Source organism: Camellia sinensis, chromosome 12, assembly GCF_055761805.1.
Source record: "Camellia sinensis isolate YWXY chromosome 12, ASM5576180v1, whole genome shotgun sequence".
Classification (NCBI taxonomy): Eukaryota; Viridiplantae; Streptophyta; class Magnoliopsida; order Ericales; family Theaceae; genus Camellia; species Camellia sinensis.
In genome coordinates this window covers 114,220,714-114,247,728 of record NC_138972.1, presented here as the reverse complement: position 1 = coordinate 114,247,728, position 27,015 = coordinate 114,220,714, and the positions used below count along the sequence as shown (strand labels likewise).

The window sequence follows — 27,015 nt, the reverse complement described above, 5'->3', positions numbered from 1 at the left end:
CTGATCTATTTCCACTGAATCCTGTTTTCTTCCAGAATGAAGGTAACTCGAGTTTAGAGGACTAAACTCTTTTTAAGGAGGGGAGACTGTAACAACCCTCGTTACTGTTTACCGATAAACTACTGATTACCGTTAAACTGAACTGATTATGACTGATAAGTGAACTGAATAAACTACTGAACTGACTGACTGAAATTGAAACTGAATTGACTGAGTATATCTGTTCAATTGTTTGTCTATCTGTTTGATTGTTTATCTGTTTGTGTTTTTATGTTTGAACTGCTAATTGAAGGCCTTATCAGCGGCCGAACCGGAAATCGATTAGTGTTTCATGATCCTCATAATTTATAGGATTTTATGGTATATTTATCTGAAAACTGATTAGGTATGATTAAATTGGATTAAAATGAGCTTAATTACATAGTTGGCCTTATTCACCATTTTGCCACCACTAGTGGACCACTAGCTTAGCACTCTTGAGACTCATTCCTTTGTATCAAAACACACCTCATCAGCCTTTTGTTGCCTTCAATCGACCAAGGAAGAGAGTGAGGGAGAGTTGAATTGTTCTAGAGAATTGGCTTGGAAGACTTGAAGGGATCATAGGAGAATTGCCTAATTGGACTTCTATACTTGTAATTGAAGCTCTAGGTGAGGAATTCAACCTCTCATTGTTGTGTTTAAGTGGATTCTTGCATTGTTCATGTCTTAATTGATGAATTGAGTCATGTTCTAGTCCTAGCATGTCAAATTGAAGCTCATTCCATGCATGCATGTTTGAATTGTTGAGTTGTGAGTTGATTTCATGGTAAAATGTTACATGCATGTTCATATTGTGTTTAAGTCCATGATTTCATCTTGTCCTTGGAAGAATTGGCTCACTAGAGCATGAAATTGAAGCTTTGAATTGAGTTAAACTCGTGCATGTCATGTCTGAAATATTGTTCATGAAAATTGGTTTCAAATTGAGTTTATTTGAAACACCCTTGGGCTTTGATTTTGCAAATTGAGCTTTGAATCATGTTAAAGTATGAGTTTTGATGTGTTTTCTGGAAAATTGGCCCAAGAGGATCGAAATTTATGTTTTAAAACTTGGTTTTGAGCTTGAGGTTCAAATCTGGAAATTCCAGAATTTGGACTCACGCTCAAGCGGGGTGACTGGCCCTCGAGCGTGGAAATCGTGCTCCCAGCATTTTTGTTCTGTTTTGAAGTCCGCTCGAGTGGATTAATTGACGCTCGAGCGGGATATTGTGTCTCATGCTCGAGCGGGTGTCGAGCGCCCAATCGAGCGTGATTTTCGCCTATCCAGCACTTTTGTTCTGTTTTGCAGAACGCTCGAGTGGGTAAGCCTACGCTCGAGCGAAAACCTTTGTCTGCATTTCCGCTCAAGCGGAGTAACCTACGCTCGAGCATGAACCTTGTTTTCTGAAAATGCTTTTAATGTGCATCTTTGCATCCTCATCCCATTCTAGGCATTCTTAGGCCTTGTTTAAGGCATCTTAATGAGGATATAGATGTAAAACACACCGAGGCAAATTAGGGATTAAGTTATTATCTCTTCCGACCGTGTAGCTTAGTGTGTGTTCAATCTGTTAACTGTGTAGGGCTGGCTTTCCGAGGAGACGCTCTAGCCTTACTGTAGCCCAGAACTCTGTGAGTAACATCTGTGTAAAGATATGTTCAAAATGGTTATCTTCTGAACAATTGAGCTGTACTACTTTCTGAACTGATTACTGTTAACTGAATGAATGAATGTCCTATATTTTGAACTGTATTGTGGCATCCTTGGCAACTACTGTTTACTGATACTATTACAAAGATCTCTGTCGGTTCCCTCGTTAGAACCACTACTGTTACTGACTGATGGCCATCATTTACTGCTCGGTCTTTTAAGACCTACTGTTTACTGTACTGTCATGCTAATGGGTGTACCACATATGACTGTATCGACTGAACGACTAAAATACTGATTTAATGAACTGTTTTCATTACTGTAAGGACATTCATTCTTAACCCATTTACGCATTGTGTTATTCACTAGGCTTTAGCTCACTGCTCATATATATATGTAGGTGTACAGGCACCAGACCGCAGCTAGAAGCGTCGGGGTAAACTCCAGTTTTGTCAAGCCAACCTATGTGCCTCAATGCGAGGTTCCGAGCCTGTCAAGTTACGGCTTAGGGGTGTTTTTAATTTCCCCGTCTGTCTCTGTATCTGTTTTGCATAACTGTATAGACTGTTACTGTACTGTTTAATAGGGATTAGGTCCCTGACTGAATGATTGTATATATGTACATACTATTTTGTCTGACCGTATATATATTTGAATGAAAAGCCATTTTGCATGCAGATTATCACAGCTCATTGGACATTGTTTATTTACTATATTGGCTTCCGCCAGCCTCTGTACTCTGTATTACTGTATTACTGTTAAGCAGGCCTTCGGTAATCTCAGATTACTGGCCGGTTACGGTGCTAAATCCATAGGGGCGGGTTTGGGTCGTGACACTATCACTTGATATACTTACATACATAGGTTGCATTGTAGTATTACAATACTTATTGTATTACTATGTTGCTTGCATTTTAAGTTGCATTGTTCGTGTTGCATTACATTAATTGCATGTTTCGCATTGCATTTGGCATACATACATTGCATTGTTGTTTGGTTTGGGGTGTCAAACCAGACATAAGGATCAAGGGACGTTTTGTACTTAAAGTGACGAAACGTGCATCAATCCTCGGTCGCCGACACTCTTGACCCAACATGATAGAGTGTGTAGCATTCATTTGTTTGTTGCAATCATTCCATGTTGATATGCACCTTTGACACCTTTAGCCATCATGCATCGAAATGCGTGATTGGTGGCCCGAGGGTCGGGAGCCATACTCCCTTGAGTTCATAGCATGATAGGGAGGGTGGTCGTGCATACATTTGGCTTGTAAATTTCATGCCATGCACTGTCTGTCCTCTGTTGCAGCAAAACCAGTGTTATGCAGGAAGAAATGGCCGGTCAGCCACTTTCAGTGCCGGCCGACTAAAAATATCCAGCCGATGGCCTCATCTTTGGTCGATGACCATCCTTCTATGGCCGGTAGTCCTGTCTCTTGGCCGGTGACCTCCCACAGTGTTCAGGAAGTGGTTCAGAAGCAGCGTTGGGACTTGTGCAGCTTTTAGAGGCATGAAACAGTGCAAACAGAGGCAACAGTTGGCATGGCAACAAGTTTCCGAGCGAGGCGAAGCGAGCATACATCATCCAATCATTTCGAGGCGGAGCTGCGACAGCCTTTTTTATTTCATACTTAGATTGTTTTGTAATTAATTTGTTAATTAGTTAAGGGTTTTGTAATATTTAATTAGCTAAGGTAGTTGATTAATTTTTCGATCTGTACTATTTATTCGGACCCTCCGCGAGAGGGCGAACTTTGTAATAAGTGTGCGTGTGTGTGATGCATGTTTTCTAACCCCACGCCTTTTTTCCTTTTATTTACCAGCTTATGATGGTTAGTTTTAGGGCATGTTTTCAAATTAGCATACTTATGACAGCATGTTTGCATAACATTCATTTGTATTGCACGCACCGGGCTCGGCGCATCATACTAACTGCATCGTATTTTAATTCCAAGTTGAATACATGTTACCTGTAGCATCTCATATGCCGTCTTAGAATAGCCGAGCCTATCTTAGTTGCATTCTTGCATGTGTTGCATTAGGCATCTCAGCGTAGTTAGGATTCATGTATGTTTTCTAATTAGTTTCTTTTTTTGGCTCGGAGTACTCGGTAAGTGTTTATACTTTAGCATCCTTGCATGCGTGTGAGTGACTGCCATGATAGCATGCTTACCATGAGGCTATGTGTTTATGTGGTATAACTGTCTGAATGCCTGTGGGTGAAGGTTGGATTACTTGAATTGGAACAATTCATTGAAATCTGCATTTTAGCCTACTTGCGAGTAGACTTCAAATCATTTTCCAAACAAACGGATATGCAATGCTTTGTTCCAAATTAGGCGATCTAGTCTATACTTGTTTTGTTGTGCGCATCACGTAGTAATTCTAGGCTAATAAACCAGAATAAGAACGCGTGTGTTTTCAAAAGCAAGATATCATGTTTAGTACAGGCCGATCTTTGATCGAGCGAGCGGGGGTGTTCATTGCATGACCTTCCCCAATCACACCCATGTTTCCGAGCCAAGGCAACTCTGGTGATGACGGGCACGTGGCCTTAGGCATGAGTCAGGGTTTCCTAAATTCTCCCAAAATAAAATATTTAGGTGGCGACTCTGTATCTGGCAAAGCAGTCCATGTTTGGCACTTCTTTCTAAAAATCAGTTTTTCAAAACGATTTGTCGGATTTGGACTTTTTGGTGATTTATCGATCTTGCATTACACTTTGCGAGATTAGATTCAGAACCGTGACATCGAGTCTGAACTGTAGTGAGCCCAATAAACAAAACGGGATTTTCCCGGGACGTTCGAGTGCGTCTACAATTACTTTACCAAGTGGGTTAAAGCTGAACCCTTTACAAAGATTCGGGATATTGATGTAAAGAACTTCATATGAAAGAACATCATCACCAAATTTGGGATCCCAAGGGCAATAATAGCAGACAATGGTACGTAGTTTGACAGTAAGCTAATCAAGAGCTTCTGTGCAAAGTACAAGATCAAGAATTATTACTCTACTCCAAGCTTCCCTCATAGTAATGGCCAAGCAGAAGCATCCAATAAGGTTGTCTTAGATGGGATCAAGAAGAGGCTGGAAGCAGCAAAGGAAAAGTAGGTGGATGAGTTACCCAGTGTACTCTGGGCATATCGAACTACGCCGAGAAGATCAACTAAAGAATCTCCATTTGCCATGGCTTGTGGCACAGAGGTAGTAATCCCATTGGAAGTCGACGTCCTAGGAATCAGAACCCAAGGAGTAAAAAATGGGACTAATGATGCATTTTTAGCCCGAGATATGGACTTGTTGGAAGAAAGAAGTGAGAAAGTAGCAATCCAGCTGGGGGCATACCAGCGGCATCTTGCCAAGGCTTACAATAAAAAGGTCAACCCACGAGAGTTTCAAGTTGGGGACCTCGTCCTGAGAAAGGTCGTCGGCAACAAGAAGGATCCCAGAGAGGGCAAGCTTGGGCCAAATTGGGAAGGACCTTATAGAATTATCTCAGTCTTGGGCAATGGGGCATATCGGCTTGAAGACAATAAAGGCAAAGAGCTGCCAAGACCTTAGAATACTTACAACCTGAAGTTTTTCTATCATTAAGATTTCCTTTTGTTCTTAAATTTTTTTGATTTTAGCCGAAGTAATTAATAAAATTTTAGCTCGATTTTTAATTTCAAACTTGTGTAAAAGGATTAACCAATCACTTAGCGATGTTTCTGATTAAAACATGACGAATGACTTAGACTTATTATATGGCAGAGTTGAATTATATTTGCATATAATAGAGTTGAACTAAGTTGGCGATGTTTCTGATTGAAACATGACGAATAACTTAGACTTATTATATAGCAGAGTTGAATCATACTTGCATATAATAGAGTTGAACTAAGTTCGCTTCACCTAGATTTGCTATATCGGTAGAATTAAAACTTTGAATGGCACTAAGTATATATTAGTTAGATTAATAGAGATTGAGGTTGATAACCTCGGCCAATCTCTGTTTGAATCAGACCTCGGTGACAAGATCATAAGTACATACTTAATGTGAACATAATAAGTGAAACTTATGTTCACATTAGGGGGCGGAGAGTTGGAGGATAATGCCTGGAAGTCAGAATTTACATGTTAACAATTGGTTTAACACTTGTTGAAATTTTAAGAAAAATTTACAAGTCAAAGTGAAGCCGAGGTTATTTTGAAAGAAAACTGGTTTAACACTTGTTGAAATTTTAAGAAAAATTTACAAGTTGAAGTTAAGCCGATGTTATTTTGAAACAAAAATTGGTTTAACACTTGTTGAAATTTTAAGAAAAATTTACAAGTTAAAGTTTAGCCGAGGTTATAGAATTGTCTACATACTTGCCGAAGACCACCATGTTGCCAAGACTTGAAAGATAATGGAAGACAAAAGTCTTGATAAGTGAAAAGTACCAAGTCTTAAATAAACACTTGTGAAAATATTTCTACAAAATATTTTCAAATGTTAAACCAAGGCCAAGACAAACAAGTCAATGGGTATATCTGAGGCACTTTACCTCGAGGAAATTGCATAGTTAAGGTGTATTTTGAAGACATGCAAAATATTCTAAGTATGGAAGCATACAAGATAGTAAAAGAAAGACAAGCATTCAAACACTTAGTAAAAGCAAGAGGAAGTTGTACTTGCATTAAAAGAAGAAAAATGGCACTTCGGCCTGACAAAGAGACTACTTGTTTTGGTTACAAAAGTGGCACATCGGCCAAATATGAAAACTGAAAACATTTGTTCAAAAAATTACTAAGTACAAAGAAAAGGTCAATAACAAGACTACTCGGCGTCAGTAGCGGGCTGTTTCTCGGCCCCAGAAGACAACTGGGGAATCTCCTCGGCTGCCTTCTCAGCCTTGAGCTCAGCGTCAATCTCTCGAAGAGTCTGATCAATGCTCCTTTCGGCGATTGGCACCTCAGATGTTGTCTTCTGGGGTGAGGCACCTTTGGAGACCTCGTCCTCCTCATCCTGTGTCAAGTCTAAGACTTGCTCATTCAGAGTTGGGGACTTAGCCCCAGCATCTTCAGCCTTCTCAGACTTATCGGCCTCAGCTTCCTCCTCGGACTCAGCCTCGTCCTCGAATTGGCTTGGAATAGAGGGAATGGCAGGACGATGCGACTATTTTCTCGGAGAGACGAGTCCTCGGGGACAGCCAACTCTTTTAAAGTAGCCATCTAACCAAGGGTGAAACCCTTGTTACATGCCTATTTTATTTACTTCTTGTAGTCCTCATGGACATCGGCTGCCCCCTCGGTGTATGCTTTCTCGTCTGCCGCCTTGATCTCGGCATCCTATGTGGGCAAGGCAGCAATAAGCTCGGCTTGGGCTTCGGCGGTCTTCATTTCGGTCTCTTTCTTCTCAACTTTGAGGACCTTAGTGATGGCCTCAACAACTCCTACCTTCTCTTCGGCCTCGTCTTAGGCCTGTTTTGCTACCTTGGCCTGATTTATCAATGTCTTCATCTTAGTCTCGGCCCTGTTGACGGTCTTCAACAAATTAGCAGCCTCCTTGGTCTTGTTGACCAACTCCTTCTTAATGTCGAAAGCGTGCATCGTGAAGAAGTGGGCGTGCTGGATTGTCAAGAAGAAATGGACAAAACAAAAGTTAATAAAACTTTAAGTTTGGAAAAACAGAGTATGGAAAGTATTAAGTGTTAGGGGCTTACTTTTTCGGAGTGCTGCAACATCAGAGTGAAATTTTCATATTCGCTAACCTTGACGTTGCGGTCAAGGTCTTCGGAAAAGAGCAAGACAGTAGAGAGGGCAACACCAACTTTGATGTCATCGGCGCTGTCACCAGTTCTGACTGGCTTGTCCTCAATTATGATTGAGGGGGCCCAGGGGGCATCGAATTTGAGAGAACCCGAGGTGGCCACAGAGTCCGACCTCGGCCTCTTTGACTTAGTGGATTCGAATGGATCGGCCTCGGCGAGCCTCTTCTCGGCGTCGGAAGAAGTCTTCTCGCCCTCAGCCAGTTTTGAAATTGGCAAGGTGTCCTCAGAATCAATCTGAGTTACTGTTGCCTTAGCTTGGGCTTTCTTCTGCCTTTTTTGCTTTGGTTTTGGTTGGGATTACGATGGTGAAGATTGTATGGTGATAATGTTGGGGATGTCGGCTAGAAGGTCGTCTACCACAACCTTTTTACGACCCATCTCGTCAGCGTCTACGGCAATGGTGACCTCAGTGCCGAAATGAATCGCTAGAAGTGTAGTTGGGGGGTTGGCTGGATCGTATGAGGATCCCTCGGCACTTCGGCATCGTCGGCTTCGAGTTCTGCCTGCTGGTGCAAGCAGTGGAGTTCAACGTCGGCGTCGGCATTGGCATTGAAATAGTGGGATTAGTTGTGGAGCAGAGGTTGATGGTTGCTCTACAGGACCAGATGTTGATCCTTGGTCAGGCCTGGATGATTCGTCTTGGGGAGTTGTTGCTGAAGGAGGAGACTTGCTTTTTCTTGGGACGTCGGGAAGTACAGATTTGTATGTCGAGATGTAGTTAAGTAGCAAAAGGGGTTTTCACTGGTTAACTGGCAGACCCAACAGCCTCTTAAAATCCTTACGGGGGTAGAAGTTTTTGCGGAAGTCCTTTGGTGGCTGAGAAAGAACTGCAAAACAAAGTAAACAAACGTTAGAACATACAAAAATATCAAAGTAAGAAAGACTTGAAAGCGAGTAAAGGTGACACTTGGTTCTTACCATCTCCCTCTCTGAAAACTGTTCAGCTTAGGGGATAAAGGTGAAGGTCATCTTCTGGTGGGAACTCCCAGTTTCCCGAGACGATGAAATAATCGTCTCCAGCACCCTTGTTTGAGTCTGGGAGGTCGGCAACGAGTTTGTATTCCATCGACCTCAGCTTAAGGTAGTAGATGTAACCTTTTTCTTACTTAAGGCCACACATGGAGTAGCAGTACTGGATGTCAGCGAGGGTAACCCTAGCATTCTCTTTCTTGGGTAAGGCAATTATGCCATTGATAACTTAGTAAGAGTTAATAGCAAGTTGCATTGGATTCAGTTTGTAGTAGTGAAAGACCTCTCGAAAAAGGATGTCAAGAGGGAACCTAAGTCCACACTCTATGAAGGCTACCACTAGGAAAGGCATGGAGTCGTTTGTGGGCATGATGGATTCTTCCTCCCCAGCCAACCTAAGATGAACGTCGACAAGAATGGCGAACTCCTGCCTAAAATATTCTAGCCTAGTTGGGGTGTCTACCCTTCACTTCCACATACACATGATGTCGGCTAAAATGGGAAGGTGTTGGATTGCAAAAAGGAGTGGTTTGTTAGGGTTTAAAGGACCTCGGCTAAAACCCTAAATGTGTGCTGAGGCGAATTTTTCTGAAGATCAAAAGGGCTTGAGGTTCAGTTTTCCTAAAGATCAAGTTTCTAGAACAAATCCCAAGCCTAAGACTATGGAAATAAGAATCTGGAAGAAGACACAGAAAACAGAGACAAGAGAATGATTCAGACTCAAGAAAACTAGAAGGGGTTCAAGAACATTACATAAAATATAAATGTGAACAAATCAAGAACAGTGTTAAGCTATCAAGAACGCCAAAGCGAGAACATAAACAGTATGTGTGTGTATGTATACCAGCAACAGATTGTGCAAGAGCAAAATCGTGAAACAGATGATGAATAGTGGAAATCAACACGCAAGTAACAAATTAAGAGCATGACTAAAAACACCATGGCAGTATACAAGCATAGCAGTTTGAAGCAAAACAAAAAATTGAAATAAGAGGAATAGTGGCTTATCAAGGAAAATAAGGCCGATGTGAAGTACGCCGGTGTCAGACGGTGGCAGTGAGCAAAGAAGTGCAACAAAAGTCTCGCCGGAAGGAGGAGAGTGAAAGTGGTTACAGAAAGCTTCGCGAAAGCAGCAATGGAGGATTTGGGAGATAAAGTTAAAGAGAGAGAGTTTGAATGAAAACGAAGATGCAAAAGTGAAACGGCGAAGAGAGAAGGCGGAATTTTGTCAAAAAACACGAAAAAGGCGGCAAACCACAATGAATGTGCCTTGGACGACATGCCTGTCAGGCGGCGCACGCATATGTGACGCGACTTAATGGCATGTGTCAGGTACGGTTCAATGGGGAAGAGACGCGTGGCAAAAACGGTTGAATTACTGTGCATGACAGCTCATACGAGTGTGAAAACTCTTGGAGTTCTTGGTTTAATGAAGCAAAGACCTTGGCTAGGAGGATGATCTCGGCTAAATAAGCTTGAACAAACTTAGTTATTGATTCTAAAGCATTGATGCAAACACACTGATGTGTTTATCATATGGAAGCTGATGTGTGATAACCTCGGTAATAAATGATAGAGCAAGTTTAGCCGACGTGTTATGGGTTCAAATGATATAGGTTCCATCACCTCAGGATGCTGAAGTAATAGAACCTAGGAGGCAGTTATGGGGACATATTTTTTGGATAGCAACACGTGGCCAAGGTGGCACCGATGTGCCAGCCGAGGTGCCACGTGTCCTTAACTTGACGCCGAGGTAATCTCGGCTAGGCCGAGATTATCTGCGGAGATACCGGAATCTGAGATAAGCGGATAAGTTACAAGAGTCCTAGAATGAGAGAGGACTTCAGCCTAGATAAGGATAAAGCTAAAGCTCTTAGGGAGTTTATCTTTATCTATTTGAGAGTCCTAGATAGGCATTGAGCCAGAGTCCATTGAAGTTAGGCTCTACAGGGATCAAGTCAATGTTGGTTATAAAAGTAAGGCACCCTCATGAGTCTGAAGTACGCTTTTTGTATTCTGAATAGTGAGTTAAGCACTTTTGCTATCTTTGAGAGATAACTGACGTGATCGTTGGAGTGCCTCCGGGTGGACGAACCACAGCCGAAGTCTTTTTCTTTCTGTGACAGGTCATTTGGGCGCAATCTATTCTGTCAGTATTTTTCAACTGAGTACCTATTTGACAGTATGGTCAAAAAACAACACACACAATAGATATTATTTTTATAGAATTTCTATATGGAATTCCGACCCATAGATGTGATGGTAACATTTTTTGCAATTAAATGTGATTTTAATGGAAACCTTTTTTTCAGGTGGCTACTGTGCACATTATAAACAACAACATTTTTTTTTAAGTTTAGTTTTGTGACAATGCTGTTTGTTTGCTGCCCTTTTCTTTATAAGAAAAAATTAATAAAATCTTATAGATCTATATTGCTTGGATTTGTAAAAATAATTTTATTTTTTTAAAGATGATTTTAATCTATTTAATTTTTCTTTATATAATCTCATTCAACTGAATAATATATACACTATCTAAAAAAAATGAAAAATGAAAAATATATATTATAAGATCTCATACCTAATATTTGAATTCAATCTACTCAAGTATAATAAAAAGGGTATACAAACAGAGTGCAAGGATCCCCTCCTTAACTCCCTACTTAATGGGTCATTAGGTTCATTTTTTGGCCTAATTTTGATGATCCGAACCATTCACATTTTAAAATTTGTCATATACATTATACCTGTAAAATCAAATTGAACGAATATTGGAAGAATTAAAAACCGTTTATTAAAAAAATTTAATAAACAGTTTTATTGTTTAATAAAACTTTTAGTTCATATGGTTTTTGATATCAGATTGATTTGATTTTTCACATGTATGATGTACATGACAAATTTTAAAATGTGAACAGATCGAATCATTAAAATTAGATCCAAAAGTCAGCCCAATAGCCCATCAAATAGAAAGTTAAGTAAGGAATTAAAGGAGAGGATCCTTACTCACACAAACACCCCTTGACATTTTATAGAACAACAATGATTCATCCCCCCTTTTCCCCCCACCCCCTTTGACCCCCTCTCTCTCTCATTGGTTACATTTTCTTTTTCTTTTTCTTTTTTTTCCTACTCCTCCAATCACCACCCGACACATGGCAAAGGGGGATGAGGGGGTCCCAAGCATTATTCTTTATAGAAATACACAAACAACTTTTAATATTTTCAATATATATCCCTTGACATTTAAAAGTTCTATCACAAACACCTCTCTAACATTTACACACCCCAATAATTTAGTCTTCGTTTGGTATTGGCTTTTTTGTGTTGAAACTTTTTTAACTCAATTTTTTTAGCCTCATTTAGTTTGATTTTTTTTGACTTTTTTGACTTTTGTAAGAGATAAAGTATAATGATTATGATTTGTATGTAACATGTTGTCTTATTGACTAATGTAGCCAATTTTGTCTTTTTGTATTTTTTTAGCCAAAAATTTAAAATCACACGAAGCTTTTTAGTAAAAAATACACTGATCATTTCTTAACATTTTACAAAAAGATCATAGAGGCTTTCTTAACTTAATATTAATTAATTTTTTATGTATATATATGCGTACATGAAATAATATTAATTAAATATGAAATTGTTTAGATTTATTTCTATATATGTACATATAAAATTATTTTAAAAGTATGTTGTGATGGTTATAATGTAAAAAAATAATTTTAGTTGTATCATGCTATGAAAGTGTAACTTAAATCAACATAAATTAATTTATTTATGTGTATGCCTATTTATATGGACATATTAAATTAAGTTATATATATTGTATTTTTGCTTCATAGATTAACTCCGCATCCCCAAACGGGCCCTAAATCTCATTGAAGCCATGTCAAATTTTTTATTTTATTTTATTTATTGTTGTGTAGCATCACTCATTTCTTAATTAAGTGTCTCTAAATTAAGTGGATTAAAAAAGTTTTAAAAATCACAAAATATTAAAAAATACGAATTAAAAACTCAAAAAAATATTTTTAAAATTTCAAATCAAATAGAACGAGGTACTACTTAAATAAACAATAAAGTTTAATCAAACACAAAATGTGACATAAATATCTTATAGAGGATGAGTCCCACGTGTATGGGACCCACGTGTGAAACCCACCTTTTATGAGACATCTTTATTTGGTTTCTGTACACCTTGCATTACTATTAAATAAATTTCAAAAAGGCAGTGGGTTCCCTCTAGTCCCAGATCAGACTGGAGGGTGCTGTTGGGCCCGTGGGGATCCACCACAAGTCTCATTTTGATAATCTAAACCATTCAATATGTAGAACTCGTCAAATACTATATTTGTAAAAAAATCACGTTGATCGGATATCGATAGTTATCTCATCGGATCATTTTTTTTGCACAAAACTTATTTAATCACATAACTATCGATATTTGATCAACGTGATTTTTTTAACATATAATATTCAACGAATTTTATATATTGAACGGTTCGGATTATTGAAATGGGACCTGTGATAGGCCCCCATGGACCCAACAATACCCTCTAGTCCGATTTGGGACTGGAGAGAAGCCAGGCCTTTTTAAAAATTCAACCAAATAAAAATAATTTTCAACTAATGCTTTTTCTAATTGGGATTAATTTTTTAAAAAAATAATGACATACAATACATAAAATAAAATAAAAATAAACTAAGAACAATTGGACAAGATATTACTGTAAAAGTTGGCGAGCTCTCACGTAGTTTTTTTTTTTTTTTTTTGGTGCTAGTTAAATAATTTTATTGTCAATTTCCTACCCATAGGGTAGTTTTGTCCACATAAAAGAAATATATTATATTTATTATTATTTAAGACCAAAAATTAGATCTAATTTTTAATTAATTATATCGCTTACATATCATTTAACTTTAAAGAATGAGTTTAAAAAATAAATTTGTATATCATTTTTTATTAGATTTATTAGCTTTTAAAAAAAAAACTAAATTATTTATACTTTTGATTAATATTCCCATAAAAATAAAGGTAATAAATACTAATTATTACTTTCCATAAATTGTGATCTCCTTTCAACACATTTCAATAGGTCCAGGCTTGTCTTTCATTTGAAATCGGATTAAAACGTACTATTGGGTTTTGTGGGCCTCTTATGAAATTTGTATTGATTATCTGATCTAAACTATTCAATATTTAGAGTTTATTGAGTATTTTATCTTTGTATGAAATTATATTGATTGGATATCGATAGTTACTTGATCAAATTAAATTTGTGTCAACGGTAACTACAATTTTAAAAATAAATTATTGACACAAATGTAATCTGATTAAGTGATTATTGATATCCGATCAACCTGATTTTTTATAAGAATAAAGTGTTCGACAAGCCTTAAACAATTCGGATCATCAATGTGGGATTCGTGGAGGACCTACAAGCTCTGCCCTTTTCAATAAATATTTACTAGCCTATCACCCATGCTATGCACGGGATAATTATAGATATTTATATTTATTTTAGATTTTTTTTTAATATATAAATTATGTTTTTTAAGATTTTTTTATAAAAATAATTTAACAATCTTATCACTAATCATAGTGTATGGAAGAAGTTGAAAAGGATACTACAGTAACTATACACTAACCTATCACCCGTGCTATGCACGGGATAATTATATATATTTATATTTTTTTAATAAATAAATTATATTTTTTAAGATTTTTTATAAAAATAATTTAACAATCTTATCAGTAACCATAGTGTACAGGAGAAATTAAAAAGGCTACTACAGTAACTATACACGAGTTGTATCTATAATTGTTTGTATGAGGGGATTTTAAATGCTAATCAGGTATTTTGACCAAATCAATAAATGCAAGCATGTGGATTAAAAAACGTTAATAAATGTTGATCAGGGGATTTTGACCAAATCAATAAATACTGAGTTTTTTTTTTTAATCAAAAATTTAGAAAATTAAAATTGAGATATTGAAGCTTCCACAAGGCTTGGGGTTTAGAAACCCTCTTTTTCCTTAATATATTTACAATTATCTATATAAGTGAATTGCGATTTTTAAAACTATGGACGGGCTGTATCTATAATTATTTGTATGAGAAGATTTTAAATGCTAATCAAGTATTTTGACCAAATCAATAAATGCAGGCATGTGAATTGAAAAAAGTTAATAAATGCTGATCAGAGGATTTTGACCAAATCAATAAATGCTGAGTTTTTTTTTTAAATCAAAAATTTAGAAAATTAATAAATGCTAATCAGGTATTTTGACCAAATCAATAAATGCAGGCATGTGGATTAAAAAAAGTTAATAAATGCTGATCGATTTTAACCAAATCAATAAATGCTAAGCTTTTTTTTTTAATCAAAAATTTAGAAAATTAAGATTGAGATATTAGAGCTCCCACAAGGCTTGGGGTTTAGAAACCCCCTTTTTCCTTAATATATTTACAATTATCTATATATGTGAATTGCGATTTTTAAATGTCTTTTTTTTTTTAATGTCTTATTTTTTTTCCTTTTTTATATTATATTAAAGTTTAATATTTTGATAATAATCATATGTGTTGGACTTTTTAAGAATTTTTTTTTTATGGTTGTTCTTAATGTATTAAAGTGCTATTATGAAGGATAATACTCATATGTGTTGGGACTTTTCAAGAAATTCATATGTATTGGATTTCAAAGAATTTTTTTCATGCTTGTACTTAATACATTAAAATATTATTATGATGGTAAGACTTGGAGGTTGAGAGAAGTTAATAAATGTTAACGGTTTTTTTTTTTAAATCAAAAAATCAGGAAATTTAGATTGGGAGATTGAAACTCCCACAAGACTTGGGGTTAAAAATCCCTTTTTACTTAATATATAGTATAGATTACAAATTAACAGGTAGCAGGATCACCCTTAATAAAAGAAAACGGAAGACTTATTAATAATTTTCATAAAAAACAGATGACAATTAATGATTTTAATGTTCATTTGAGAGAGAAACGTTTAACAAGGATGATTTCAATAGCAAAACGTAGGAGAGGTCTTAAATTGGTATATATTTATATTTTCTCCACGGTATAAATACCACCCTAGAATTAGAGTATTCTAATTTTCATACGAGCAAACATTAGGTAATAGCTCTTTTTGATTAGGAGATGGTTAAGTTCTATTGCGCCCATTTCTTACTCTTTGTTATTGTTTTATCAGGTTTGTGCATTGCTCTTAACAAACTCTCAATTCTTGTGATTTGATAATGTATTTAGCCTTCGAAAATTTATACCTAGCTAGACCACTCTCTGTTTGTGATATTTTTAGGGATGAATTATATTAACAGTCCATGTAGTTTGAAACTTGTATCACTTTAATCTCTAACTTTTTAATTGTGATATATTTGATCTTAAATTTTGAATCTTATTTTAAACAAAGACAATTGAATATGTTTCATTTATAAACAGTCCATTTCAAGGGCAAAATCGTCATACAACTTATTTTGTGTTGGTTAACTTATAGAAAAATGCTTGGTGTATTGAAAATATGTGGCGAAAATGGCTCGAAAATGGCAAAACGACGTCGTTTTACACCCAAAACGATGTCGTTTGGGTGTTTCGAGCCATTCTAGCCACATATTTTCGGGCCATCAACCATTGCTGTAACTTATATGTTATTTAAAATGTAAAAGCCTTTTTTTTAATTAATAATGCTGGCACTTTCTTGGTTATAAAATTTTGTTTGGTTTGGTTTGGTTTGGTTTTCAGAATCTATTTTTAGAAAATGTTTCCAAGAAATTAAAAATTAAATTGGTAAAAAAAATTTAAAACACATTATTTTATATAATTTTATCTTTTGGTAGGGTAGAAATAATTTTTTATATTTATTTTCGTTAAATTAGTTTCTATTTTTTCAAAAGTCAAACATGATAACAACTTTGATGCCATTATCAAACAAATCTATTAAATCAAAAAATTCAAAACTAAAAATGCATCGATTACACATTAAAAGTCTAATAACCATCCAAAAAATCTGTCAACAACAAAACAATCATCTATTATATGATAACCATAAAAAAATATATGATTTATCTCAGACAGACTCTATTGTCAATTTTGATGGGTTCTCCAAAGTGCTTCTTGTAATTTTCTTTACTCTGTTTTGGTGTAAGCTTAGTTGTTTGTTGGCCCCTGTAAATGCCGTTTTTGGCTTCCTTCAATGGATTTCTACTGATCAAAAAAAAAAAAAAAATCATCCAAAAATATCAACAAAAACAATCACCCATTACATGAGATTATCATCCAAACACATACTAAAATTTATTTGGTAGAAAATTAAAATATAAAAATGTAAAAAATTTATCGTATTTATATAATTTTATTTTTGGTGGGTAGAAATAATTTTTAAAAATACAAAAATATGTTTTTGATATTTATTTTTATCAAACTAGTTTATGTTTTTCAAATTGACGACTTTGCCATTGAAATGGAGCATTTTTTATTTGCAAAGGAAATAATGTCTTCAATTATCCTTATTTAGAATGAGTCCCAAACTATAAGACCGTTAAGTATAATTCGCCCTATTTTTAGACATAACCATGAATTACTCATAGATAGATATGTAAATATATATTGCGGTTTATATGAAAGGATCTTTTTAATACTTTTCATTAATTTCATAACATTTTTCATTCATTTATTTAAAACTTCCTTTAATTTTTTTCACAATTTTCAATTAATATTTCCTGTGACATAGTAATATTATATATGGTTTTATTAATGTTAATTTAAAAAAACTTCTTTATGCAAAAATAATTGTTAGAGATATTGTTAATAATATTCTTTAATCAATGCTATCAAAAAAAGAATCTAATTCTTAATATAATTTAATAAGACAATTAATATATTTTTATATTTATTTTATCTGTATAATAACCAGAGATATTAGTTGAGTTAAATTGACACAAAATTTAAAATTAAGAGTTAGAATCAAATAATTAAAAGTTAAAAACTAAAATAATACAAAAGAGTAAAATGCAAGAACTTTCAATATAATTTATTATTGTGTCCATGTCTTTTTTTTGCAGTTGGTTTGACAATGGCTCAGGATGGCAGTAAGATTGGCACTAACCTTTGCAATGAAGTGTTAGCTCCTAATGGATGCATTGAAGCAGCTTGCAATAAACAGTGCATTGAAAAGCATCATACTGATAGTGTTTCTGGATGGTGTGCTCCTCGTCCTGATGGCAGTGGATACTCTTGTATTTGTTCTTATAAGTGCTCTTAATTTAACCCATCTTTCTCAACATGTTTTATTCTCAAAAGAAAATGTACTTTATTAACCTCATGATTAAGGGGTGAATAAATTGATAATAAAGGTTTATGTGCCTAATATATACTTGAATATTAATTTTCTCGCATGGGTTGTTTGTGTAAGATTAATTTTGAAAAAATGACATAAAAAACAATATTGATATTAGGGGTGAGCAGCAGATATACCGATCCGCCAAAACCGACTGAACCGAACCGATCCGCCGCATTTTGGATGGATGCGTGATGATAAGCGGATGGTTGTGGATTAATTTTCTCCAATCCGGCAATCTGGCGGACGGATGGCGGATTTGAGATTCCTTTGGCCGCAACCAAACCGCCAAACCGCGAGCACCCCTAGTAATACTTTATGTGGATGAGGCATGCTGTGATTGTAGTATGTGGATGAAGCATGCAGTGATTGTGATATTATAAAGTTTCAAACTTTCTTGCTTTGGAAGAGACATGCAGTGATTGTAATATTTTTTTAAGTCATTGATTGTAATACTTTTTTCTTCTTCTTTTTTTGAGGAAGTGCACGAATTGAATTATGTTGAAAATTTATAAAATTTTAAACCGCCAAACCGATTCGCATCCATCCGCCAAACCGCCAATCTGCTCAATCCACATCCGCCGGATTGGCGGACGGATGCAGATTGATTTTCTCCAATCCACCAATTTGGTGGACGGATGGCGTATTGGAGGTTCCGTGGCCGCAACCGACCCGCGCCCACCCCTAGTTGATATATACTTAAATATTTCATTAATTTTTTTTTTTAATTAAAAAAAAAAAAGACAATGTTAGAATGAATTTAATAATTGAATTAGGGGTAACAACATCAGGAAGCGCATCTGGTGTAGTGGTATCATAGTACCCTCCCACGGTACTGACCAGGGTTCGATTCCCTGGATGCGCATTGTTTTTGGTTTTTTGATTTTTTTTATCAGAACATAAAAATGTGTGTATGGGTCGGATAGCAATATGAAATTGTGTGGTCAAAGTGTGTTTGATGAAATGCCACAATGAGATTTTGAGTGGTGGAGTGGACTGTTATGATTAATGGGTATGGAGAAGCTGGTAAATTTGATGACTGTATGGTGAATGTTAGGGGTCGGTTGCGGCCACGGAAGTTGGTAAATTTGATGACTGTTAGGGGTAACAACATCACCAAGAATTAACTATATGGTGAATGCTTTATCTGCATGCTCAAGTTTTGAGGCTATTGACATGGGTATTTTTCGGATACATGACTGTACTTTAGGGAGGAGGAGGTGGATATTGGATGGATGTGATCTAGGGGACTTGACTAATGAAATGTGTATGCATGTCAGGTGGCAATATGACCTTGTGTTGGATAGTATTCGATGAAATGCCCCAAAAAAATGTCGTGGCGTGGGCTGTTATGATTAGTAGCTATGGGAGAAGCTGTTACATTTGATGATTTTATTGATAACTTTTCAACATATGCAATACGTGTAGGTATAATGCTAAATCAAAGTGATTCTGGTCAATGCTTTAGCCTTTCTCTACATGCTTAAGTTTTGGGGCTGTTGAAATGAAATGGGTATTTTTTTTGGATACATGACTATAATTAAATGTGATCTTGGCGACTCCTTTGATTGATATGTATGGAACAATTGCTCATGGGGAGCACTCCTAGCGGGTTGTAGGGCTCATGGGAATGTAGATGTGATCGAGTTTCCAGCTTGGAAACTCATGGAGTTAGCACCAGAGAATAGTGGCTTTTATGTTGTACTGTCTCTATCTGTATGTAGCAAATGGGAAGATGGGAGTGATGTATGTTTCATTCGCATATAGATAGAGAAAACCGGGATATAGTCCATTCAGGCATCTGAATTTCTTGAGTGGATACATAATAAACTTGCCAGTGATTAGAGAGGGTATCTGGTTTCTGAACCCTTCAATTGATGGTTTTTTATTCTTAGACTCTTGAGGCACGCACATTGCACTGAAGGGCTGACCTAAACAATCTGATCAAAGTGCTCTTTGTTGCTGTAAGAAGGAAAGCAAATAAACACACAAGTGTAAATAATGGCATTGGATGCTCCCAGATTGTTGGAATGTATGTCCCATTTGAAGTGTAAATTAAGGGCTGTCTTGTTCAGCAACTGCCTCAACTGCCAGCACCCATTACATTTTGCAGGTAAAAAAAATTGATTGCAGGAGATAATAGGTGAATTAGCTGTATTGGTGCTTCATACTTGGAACTCCATGTTAGTTGATTAGTTAGATAGGGTACTAGCAATGACATATAACCAGAGTTGAAGACAAGTTATGTTCTTTTCTTCTCCAATTTGTCAAGCCCTGAGCATGTGTGTCTTGTGTTCAATTACATTGTGTTTGGATCATGGATTTGAGTAGGAATTTGTGGAGAGAAATGAAAAGGAAGGGAAAAGTGACAAAAATATAAACTAATTTTTTTGTCATTTTTCTCTTGCCATTTTCTTTCCTTCTACTTATCTCTACTCAAATCTAAAATCCAAACACAGGCTTAGTGTCTCAAATTGGAAAAAAATAAAGGAAAGCATTAAGGATTATGCATAATCCAAACAAGAAGAAACTTAAGACATATAGTAAGAAACTTAAGACATAGTAATGGTCAACAGGATTCTCGACCTCGACATAACAAGTCATTTATGATCAAAACATAAGGTTTATGCTTTCTTCATACAAGAGAAGAAGACAGATCAAGACAAACCAGATCGAAAATTGAAAATGCTAGTTATTTCGCATGGCAACGACCTTCAACCAATTCGGCCTTGCCAGGATATCAGAGCACCAGGCGCAGACATGTGGCCGCGAATCAAAGAGCTTCTTGGACTGAGTACCCATCAAGTACTGGATGTTAGGAAGGTGGTGCAGATCCACCAAGGTGAAGCAATCTCCACCCATATACTTTGACTGAGCCAGCTGAGCCTCATAGATGTCCAAAACCTTAGCCAGCTTAGCCTCATTCTCTTCCACCACCGCGACATCAGTTGTCATACCAAACATTGGCTTGAAGGCTTGCTCCCAAGCGAGCTTTGAAGATGGAAGGTCAAACTCGTGAGCTTCAACCTCCATCCACACAGACATGATTGCCATCTTTTTTGGGTCTTGGCATATTAGTTGGTTCCCTTTGTTTGGATTAGTGTGTGATATGTATTGGGTAATTGCCCTTGACTCTGCATTCCAGAAGTCACAACATCATAACAAGGCTAATCATATCATTTGCAATTCTTGATTGTGAGGAAATAGAAACTAAATTTGTATGCGATTTCGAGACATGTTGCAGATACTATCTTCTAAGGTATTAATTGCCCTAGCTATTGTATAATTTGTTGCCTGGTTTGAGTAGCATAGTACTTTCAGGACATAACAAAGTCACCAAAATCTTGTGGTTCAGTAATACTAGTGATCTTCCTTAGAAACTGGTCTACAAAATTGTATAAATTTTAGTGTGGGATGAACAATGAATGACGGAGATGATTTTCCAAATTTCACCCCAATTTATAGAGAGTCAAGGGTTCCCAAAGTATCACTTCATGAAATTTTATGATTCTTCTATAAAAAAGATACATTTTCATGAAAGGATGACTCTTAACCGGGAGGCATCTTTTAATGAAAAAGTAAGATTATTTGAGTTCAAAAAGTACCCTCTTTAGATTACAATCTAAGCTATCAAAACTTCCATCAGTAGCTAGCCAGAGCTAAGGGTTAGTTCATAATCATACCAAAGAGCTTCAAATCTCCCTCTTCAAATGCTGGCAATTGACCAAATGGCTACATCAATAGGCCAAAAAATGTTAGAATTCGCAAGTCAAAATTTTCATTTTCTTTAGTAAGTAAAATTTTATTATCAAAAGAAAAGATATACAAAAGTCGCTTAAAAAGGCAAAAAACACCTGAACTCCAAGGCGGTCATTACTAAATGTATACTTACATTGAGGGAAAGGAAAGGTGGTTTTTTGTGGTCACCAGAGCTCATGTCAACCGGAACAAACTCAAAGTCGAGTTCTTTTTCATGGAGGCAAACCAAAACTCGCTGTGAGGCCGTTGAAAAAACGCTACCATGGACCTTCACCGTTGCCATGACTAGAGAGAATGGTGGTTGATGGAGAGTGAATATGAATGAGTGAGTTTATGCAGAGAAATTTATAAGGTGGGAAAGGGAAGAGAAGGGTGACTATTTTCCTAGTTTTTTACAATGCCTTGATTGCAATGTTTCGTTAAAATAATTTTAGATGTGGATAGGCATATATAAAATCAAAGTTTGAAGATTTCAATAGATACTAATGAAGTTTTTGCTCTTGTTGACCATCGATCTAGAGAAATGTTAGAGATCATGAAAATTTTGTCATGAAAAGGATCATGAAAAATTTGTGACCTCTAGATTACCTTGATTAGTGTATGGTGTTTTATTGTAAGTGTAATCTAAAGGTCACAAATCTTTCATGACTATTTTCATGAAAGACTTTTCATGATACCTAGCATTGCCGCATCGATCTATTACGTATGCCCTCTTGTCATAACTCACTATAGTTTTCATATATATTGAAAAAGTAAATAAATGTCAATTTAATTATTAAAAAAAAAAAAAAAAAAGAGTCATCTATTTGTTGCAACTTGTATAATGGAAATAGATTTTATTTATAGATTTTGTTAATGAATGTCTTTGGAACATTTATAGATTTTGTAGTGGCTTGACGACTGATAATGTTTAGATATGTAAAGTCCCGATTCAATCTAATCAACCTGTAAGTGAAGATATGAGTCTTTGGTGAACATTGGTGTAAAGTAGAGTCATCTTAGAGAGACGGGATGGAAGGAGTTTTAGAATTTTTATCTATTATTTACCTCGGCCTTTCTTTTTTTTCACCTTTTATAAATAGAGAGTATTGTCATAGTCCATTAGTGAGATGAGCCTCATATCCACTGCGCCATTAGCCATATTGGTTAACTTACCACAACTATAACTAACTATAACTAATTGTGTATGCATCAACAACTAACAGCTTGCTATTGTCCGGTGAAAAGTTACTAAGGGGAAGTGATTTTGGAATACTCCTTTAATTCAGACAAGTTCTCTAGAGATCCTTGAGATGTCATCTAAAACAAAAGAACAACTCTGGTCGGTGGTACCGGAATTAGCACTCCGATAAGCAAGTTAGCCTTTTTTATGAAAAAGAGTGTTTTGTTTCTTTAAGTGCAAGTTTTTCGAACCTACCTCTATCTCCAACTTTCGCCTCCTTTTATAAAGTCACTCTTCTTGATATATTTCTTGTAACTTAGGTCCTTATCATCACTTTGTTAGGATCCATTTTCCAACTATATTATTTAGAAATGGACATAGCCTGGATTCACCCAACGTGATCTCGCCGACTTATGTGACGTACTTGGCTCAGATGTGGAGCCCAAGTACCCCTAACTCAGCGCGCTCCTTATCCTGCTTTTTGTATTTATTCGGCAATAACATCGAGTTCAATGGGCTTTGGTCTCATCTAGCCCATCAAAGATGTACCATTTATTTTTATTCGGCTCCCACAATTGTGGGGACGAGAAGGTCAAGAATTCTCTATCCTCAAATATTTATGTCTTAATATTCTAAAACAATCACAATCATTAAAAATTCCACTATACTCCTAAAATATAATCCAATAGATACAAATGTTTGGCATATAATTAACGGTAGTGGGGCTATGTGGAATTCAATGAACCCACTAAACTTTCATCATCTTTAGATACCTTATGTAAAATTTTGAACGAATTTCATAAATTGATTTATCTAAAATTGTAAAAAGAAACAAGTAATATTGCTTCAACTTTTGAAAAACATAACTTAGGAGAGTAATAATTTATAACCATACTAATAATTTTATTAGTTAATTTAATAAAAATAATAAAACTCAACTCGTATTGATGATCAAATATGACCTAATTGTCTTCCGTTTTTGCAGTGGATATGGATTAAAAGAAGTGTGATGACAAGAATGGGTTATTAACATGGTCATGATGATTAAGGCCTAAGGAGATTTTTTTTTTTTTTTTTTTTTTTGAGAAAAAGGCTTATAGGTAATAAATTTTTACTTTGTTTGTTTTTGATTACTTCTACAATGATATTTGATTTGAAAGTCAGATTGTATTAATAGCAATGATTTAGAACACTAATTTTGATATTCTAATGCAGCACAATGACATGGAAAGGAAAAAAAATATATAAACAAACAAATTAAGATCAAAACATCACATCATAGTGGGTGAGACCAACTGCCATAGAGCCTAAAGCATTTTTTTTTGGTATTAATTAGTGGTAAGTGGGATGCATACATCCACCAATCAGGATCTAACATGTCATGCCTACAACTATTTGGTAAAAAAATAATATTATAATAGTGACGGCAATAAATAAAGAGTTGTTAAAATAGTCAAAATGACTAAGGGCTATGAATGAATATAAATTATAATATTTTGCCAATAAAAGGCTAGCATGAGATAAAAATATTTACTTATATATGATAGATATTTGACTTGAAAATTGAATTATATTAGTTAAGTGTACGGTTCACTTCACCCAATAATTAAATTATAAAAGCATGTTGATTTCGAATCAAATAACACTATTATTTGTGCTTGACACCTTGTGATATAATTATATTTTCAGCAATGCCAGGTATCATGAAAAGTCTTTTATGAAAATGATCATGAAAGATTTGTGACATTTGGATTATACTTACAATAAAGCACCGCACACTAATCAAGGTAATCTAAGGGTCACAAATTTTTCATGATGATTTTCATGAAAAAACTTTCATGATCCCCAACATTTCTCTTATGCTTTTATGTGATTAAAACTTTGAGTAATTACTTTTTATAAAGTCTAAAGGTTATGTAATAAATTATCTTCTTGGTATCAACACATTCGCAAACTAGGAGGACAAGAAAAAAAAACATAAATAATACTATAAGGCATTTTTTTAAAAAATTAGATTTGATTTCCCATGGTTTCGATTTTTACATCTTAATCTTTACTAAGAAGATAAATGGTTATTAAAAAAAGCCAATTAAAATTCTACCAATTTGATGAAAAATCACTGTGACTGAAATCTTTAATTAAGTGTTCTTTAATTACAAAGTGAAAATATGCTATATGCAGAATTTTTCACTTATATCGCAAAAGATTAGATCCAATTAATGAGAATTTTTTCTTTTCTTTTCATTTAGCTTTTGTAATTCTTTTCTTGATATCATATTACATGTATAGGACTAACTAGGAAATTGGTCATGGCCTAGATTTTAAATTGCTAAATTAAATTGAAATAAATTCAAAAACAATAAATAATAAGAGTCAATTATATTTTTTGATATCAAAGTATGAGTCTCAATGTCGTTTTTAGTCCCTAATGTTTCAATTGTGCCAATTTAATCTTCAATGTATAAAAGTATTTCAACTTTGCCCTTAATGTTTAAATTGTGTCAATTTAATTCCTAATGTACAAAAAAAAATTCAATTTAGTCACACAATCTACATCCGTTAAGATACAATTGAGGGACTAAATTGAAACACTTTTTATACATTGAGGACTAAAATAACACAAAACTCATACTTTGAAAACTAAAAATGTAATTAACCCAATAATAATTATATAAAGCAACAGAAAAGAAAAGAAGGTAATTTCATCATTTACTTCAAGATCCAAGTACATCTCTACTTAATAATGCCAATTAGTTTAAGATCTAACAATAATTTGATTAACTAGGCAGTTACACTAATACATAACTGGTGTAGAGGTGTAGATGTACAAGCACTTGTGTAGAAATTTCTGGTTTTTTTTTTTTTTTTTTTTTATCTTCTATGTTTTTTTTTTTTTTTTTTTTGTATTTGTTTCTGGAAATAAAATTAATGTTTCTCCAAGCCCGAAAATATCGAGGTTGTCTGAAATACATTAAGTTGGTATAGAGAATGGAAAGATGTGAAGTGTGTTAGCTCCAGGCCACATGGGGAGTTGTTGAAGGCTGGCTCAAGTCAAGGAGCAGGAATAAGTAGGTGGAAGACCAGCTCATTTTCTTCTTCTTGTCAAATATGTCCACAGAAAAGAGTGGAGTAGCGTAGACAACTCAATTTTATTGGTCTAAGATTTTGATTTTTTTTTATATTACTCGATAATGTAAATAAGAATATGTTATTTTATAAAATTTTTAATAGAAAGTTGAAATTTTAATTTTAATTCTAACCTAGACTTGTTTTGGCCAAATTATGTTACATATTTGGTCCGTTAAAATATTTTATATTAGTCCATTCATTTTTATTATTTTATAATTATGTTTTGGTGTGTTTTTATAATATTTTGACTATATATACATATATTAATATAATTAATATATTTAAATATTTTATATATTATTATATTATAAAGTTAGTATTTACCCATTGAAATTTTCCAGTCTCGCCATTTGTTTTTTTTTTTTTTTTTACTTTAGACCCGTTTTGACCAAATTATGTTACATATTTAACCTGCTAAAATATATTTTATTAGTCTATTTATTTTGTTATTTTATAATTTTACATATTTTTGTGTATTTTTATATTTTTGAGTATTTATAAATATATTTATATTAATAATACCTTTTATATATTATTATATTATAAAATGTACAGTAATTTTTAGTGTGCATTCTTTGAAAACGTCAGCTCCCCACCTAATTGTATTTTGTTTGTTTGTGGGTTTTTTTTTCTTCTATAAAAGTGCAGGGGAAGATCAATGAAAAAACAAAAAAAAAAAAAAAAATCAGAATTGAGAGGAAAAAAAATTGGGGAGAAAGATCAGAAAAAAATTTAAAAAAAAAGAGAGAAGGAAAAAATCTGAGAAGAGAGAAAAGAAAGGAAAAAAAAAAGAGAAAAAAAATATTTTCAAGAGAGAAAAGGAAAAAAAGATATTAGATATTTTATTTTTCTAAACCAAAATTTTTTTTTCATTCTCTTTATTGCCTCTTTACCAACACACCATCCAACAAACAAAAACACACCATTAAAACTGAAATTTTAAATTTTTGATTGAGAATTGAGAACGCATTCCACAACCTTGAGGGTGATCAAAATAAAGTTTGTAAATCAGAATATTTGTCATCTCTTCAAAAGGTGAGTTTTTGCAAATTTTCACTTAAATTTAAGAATGTAATATAATTTGTTTAAATTCTTTTATTGCTTTATTTATTGCTTTAAAGGGAAGACTGCACCACTCATATATCTGTTATAGTTTACTGT

The 27,015-nt window shown here is 34.7% G+C and overlaps 1 protein-coding gene and 1 non-coding gene across 2 annotated transcripts; one reads left to right on the top strand and one right to left on the bottom strand.

Moving 5' to 3' along the window:
- Window positions 1-18,598: 18,598 nt before the first annotated feature.
- Window positions 18,599-18,669, top strand: TRNAG-CCC (transfer RNA glycine (anticodon CCC)). The gene has a single exon. It is a non-coding gene; the product is annotated as a tRNA-Gly (tRNA).
- A 1,646-nt stretch (window positions 18,670-20,315) lies between these two features.
- Window positions 20,316-22,081, bottom strand: LOC114300250 (glutathione S-transferase PARB). The gene is made up of 3 exons (XM_028245134.2): window positions 21,697-22,081; window positions 21,488-21,536; window positions 20,316-20,938 (listed from the first exon to the last, which is right to left on the bottom strand). The coding sequence occupies exons 1-3, from the start codon at window positions 21,844-21,846 to the stop codon at window positions 20,493-20,495; spliced, it is 645 nt and encodes a 214-aa protein (XP_028100935.2). The 5' UTR covers window positions 21,847-22,081; the 3' UTR covers window positions 20,316-20,492.
- Between the last annotated feature and the right edge of the window lie 4,934 nt (window positions 22,082-27,015).

Coding starts and splice junctions, on each gene's coding strand:
- LOC114300250 (XM_028245134.2), bottom strand. CDS start 21,846: ATGGCAACGGTGAAGGTCCATGGTAGCGTTTTTTCAACGGCCTCACAG. Junction 21,537..21,696: donor CACCTTTCCTTTCCCTCAAT/GTAAGTATACAT, acceptor CTATTGATGTAG/CCATTTGGTCAATTGCCAGC. Junction 20,939..21,487: donor GGGAGATTTGAAGCTCTTTG/GTATGATTATGA, acceptor TCTGGAATGCAG/AGTCAAGGGCAATTACCCAA.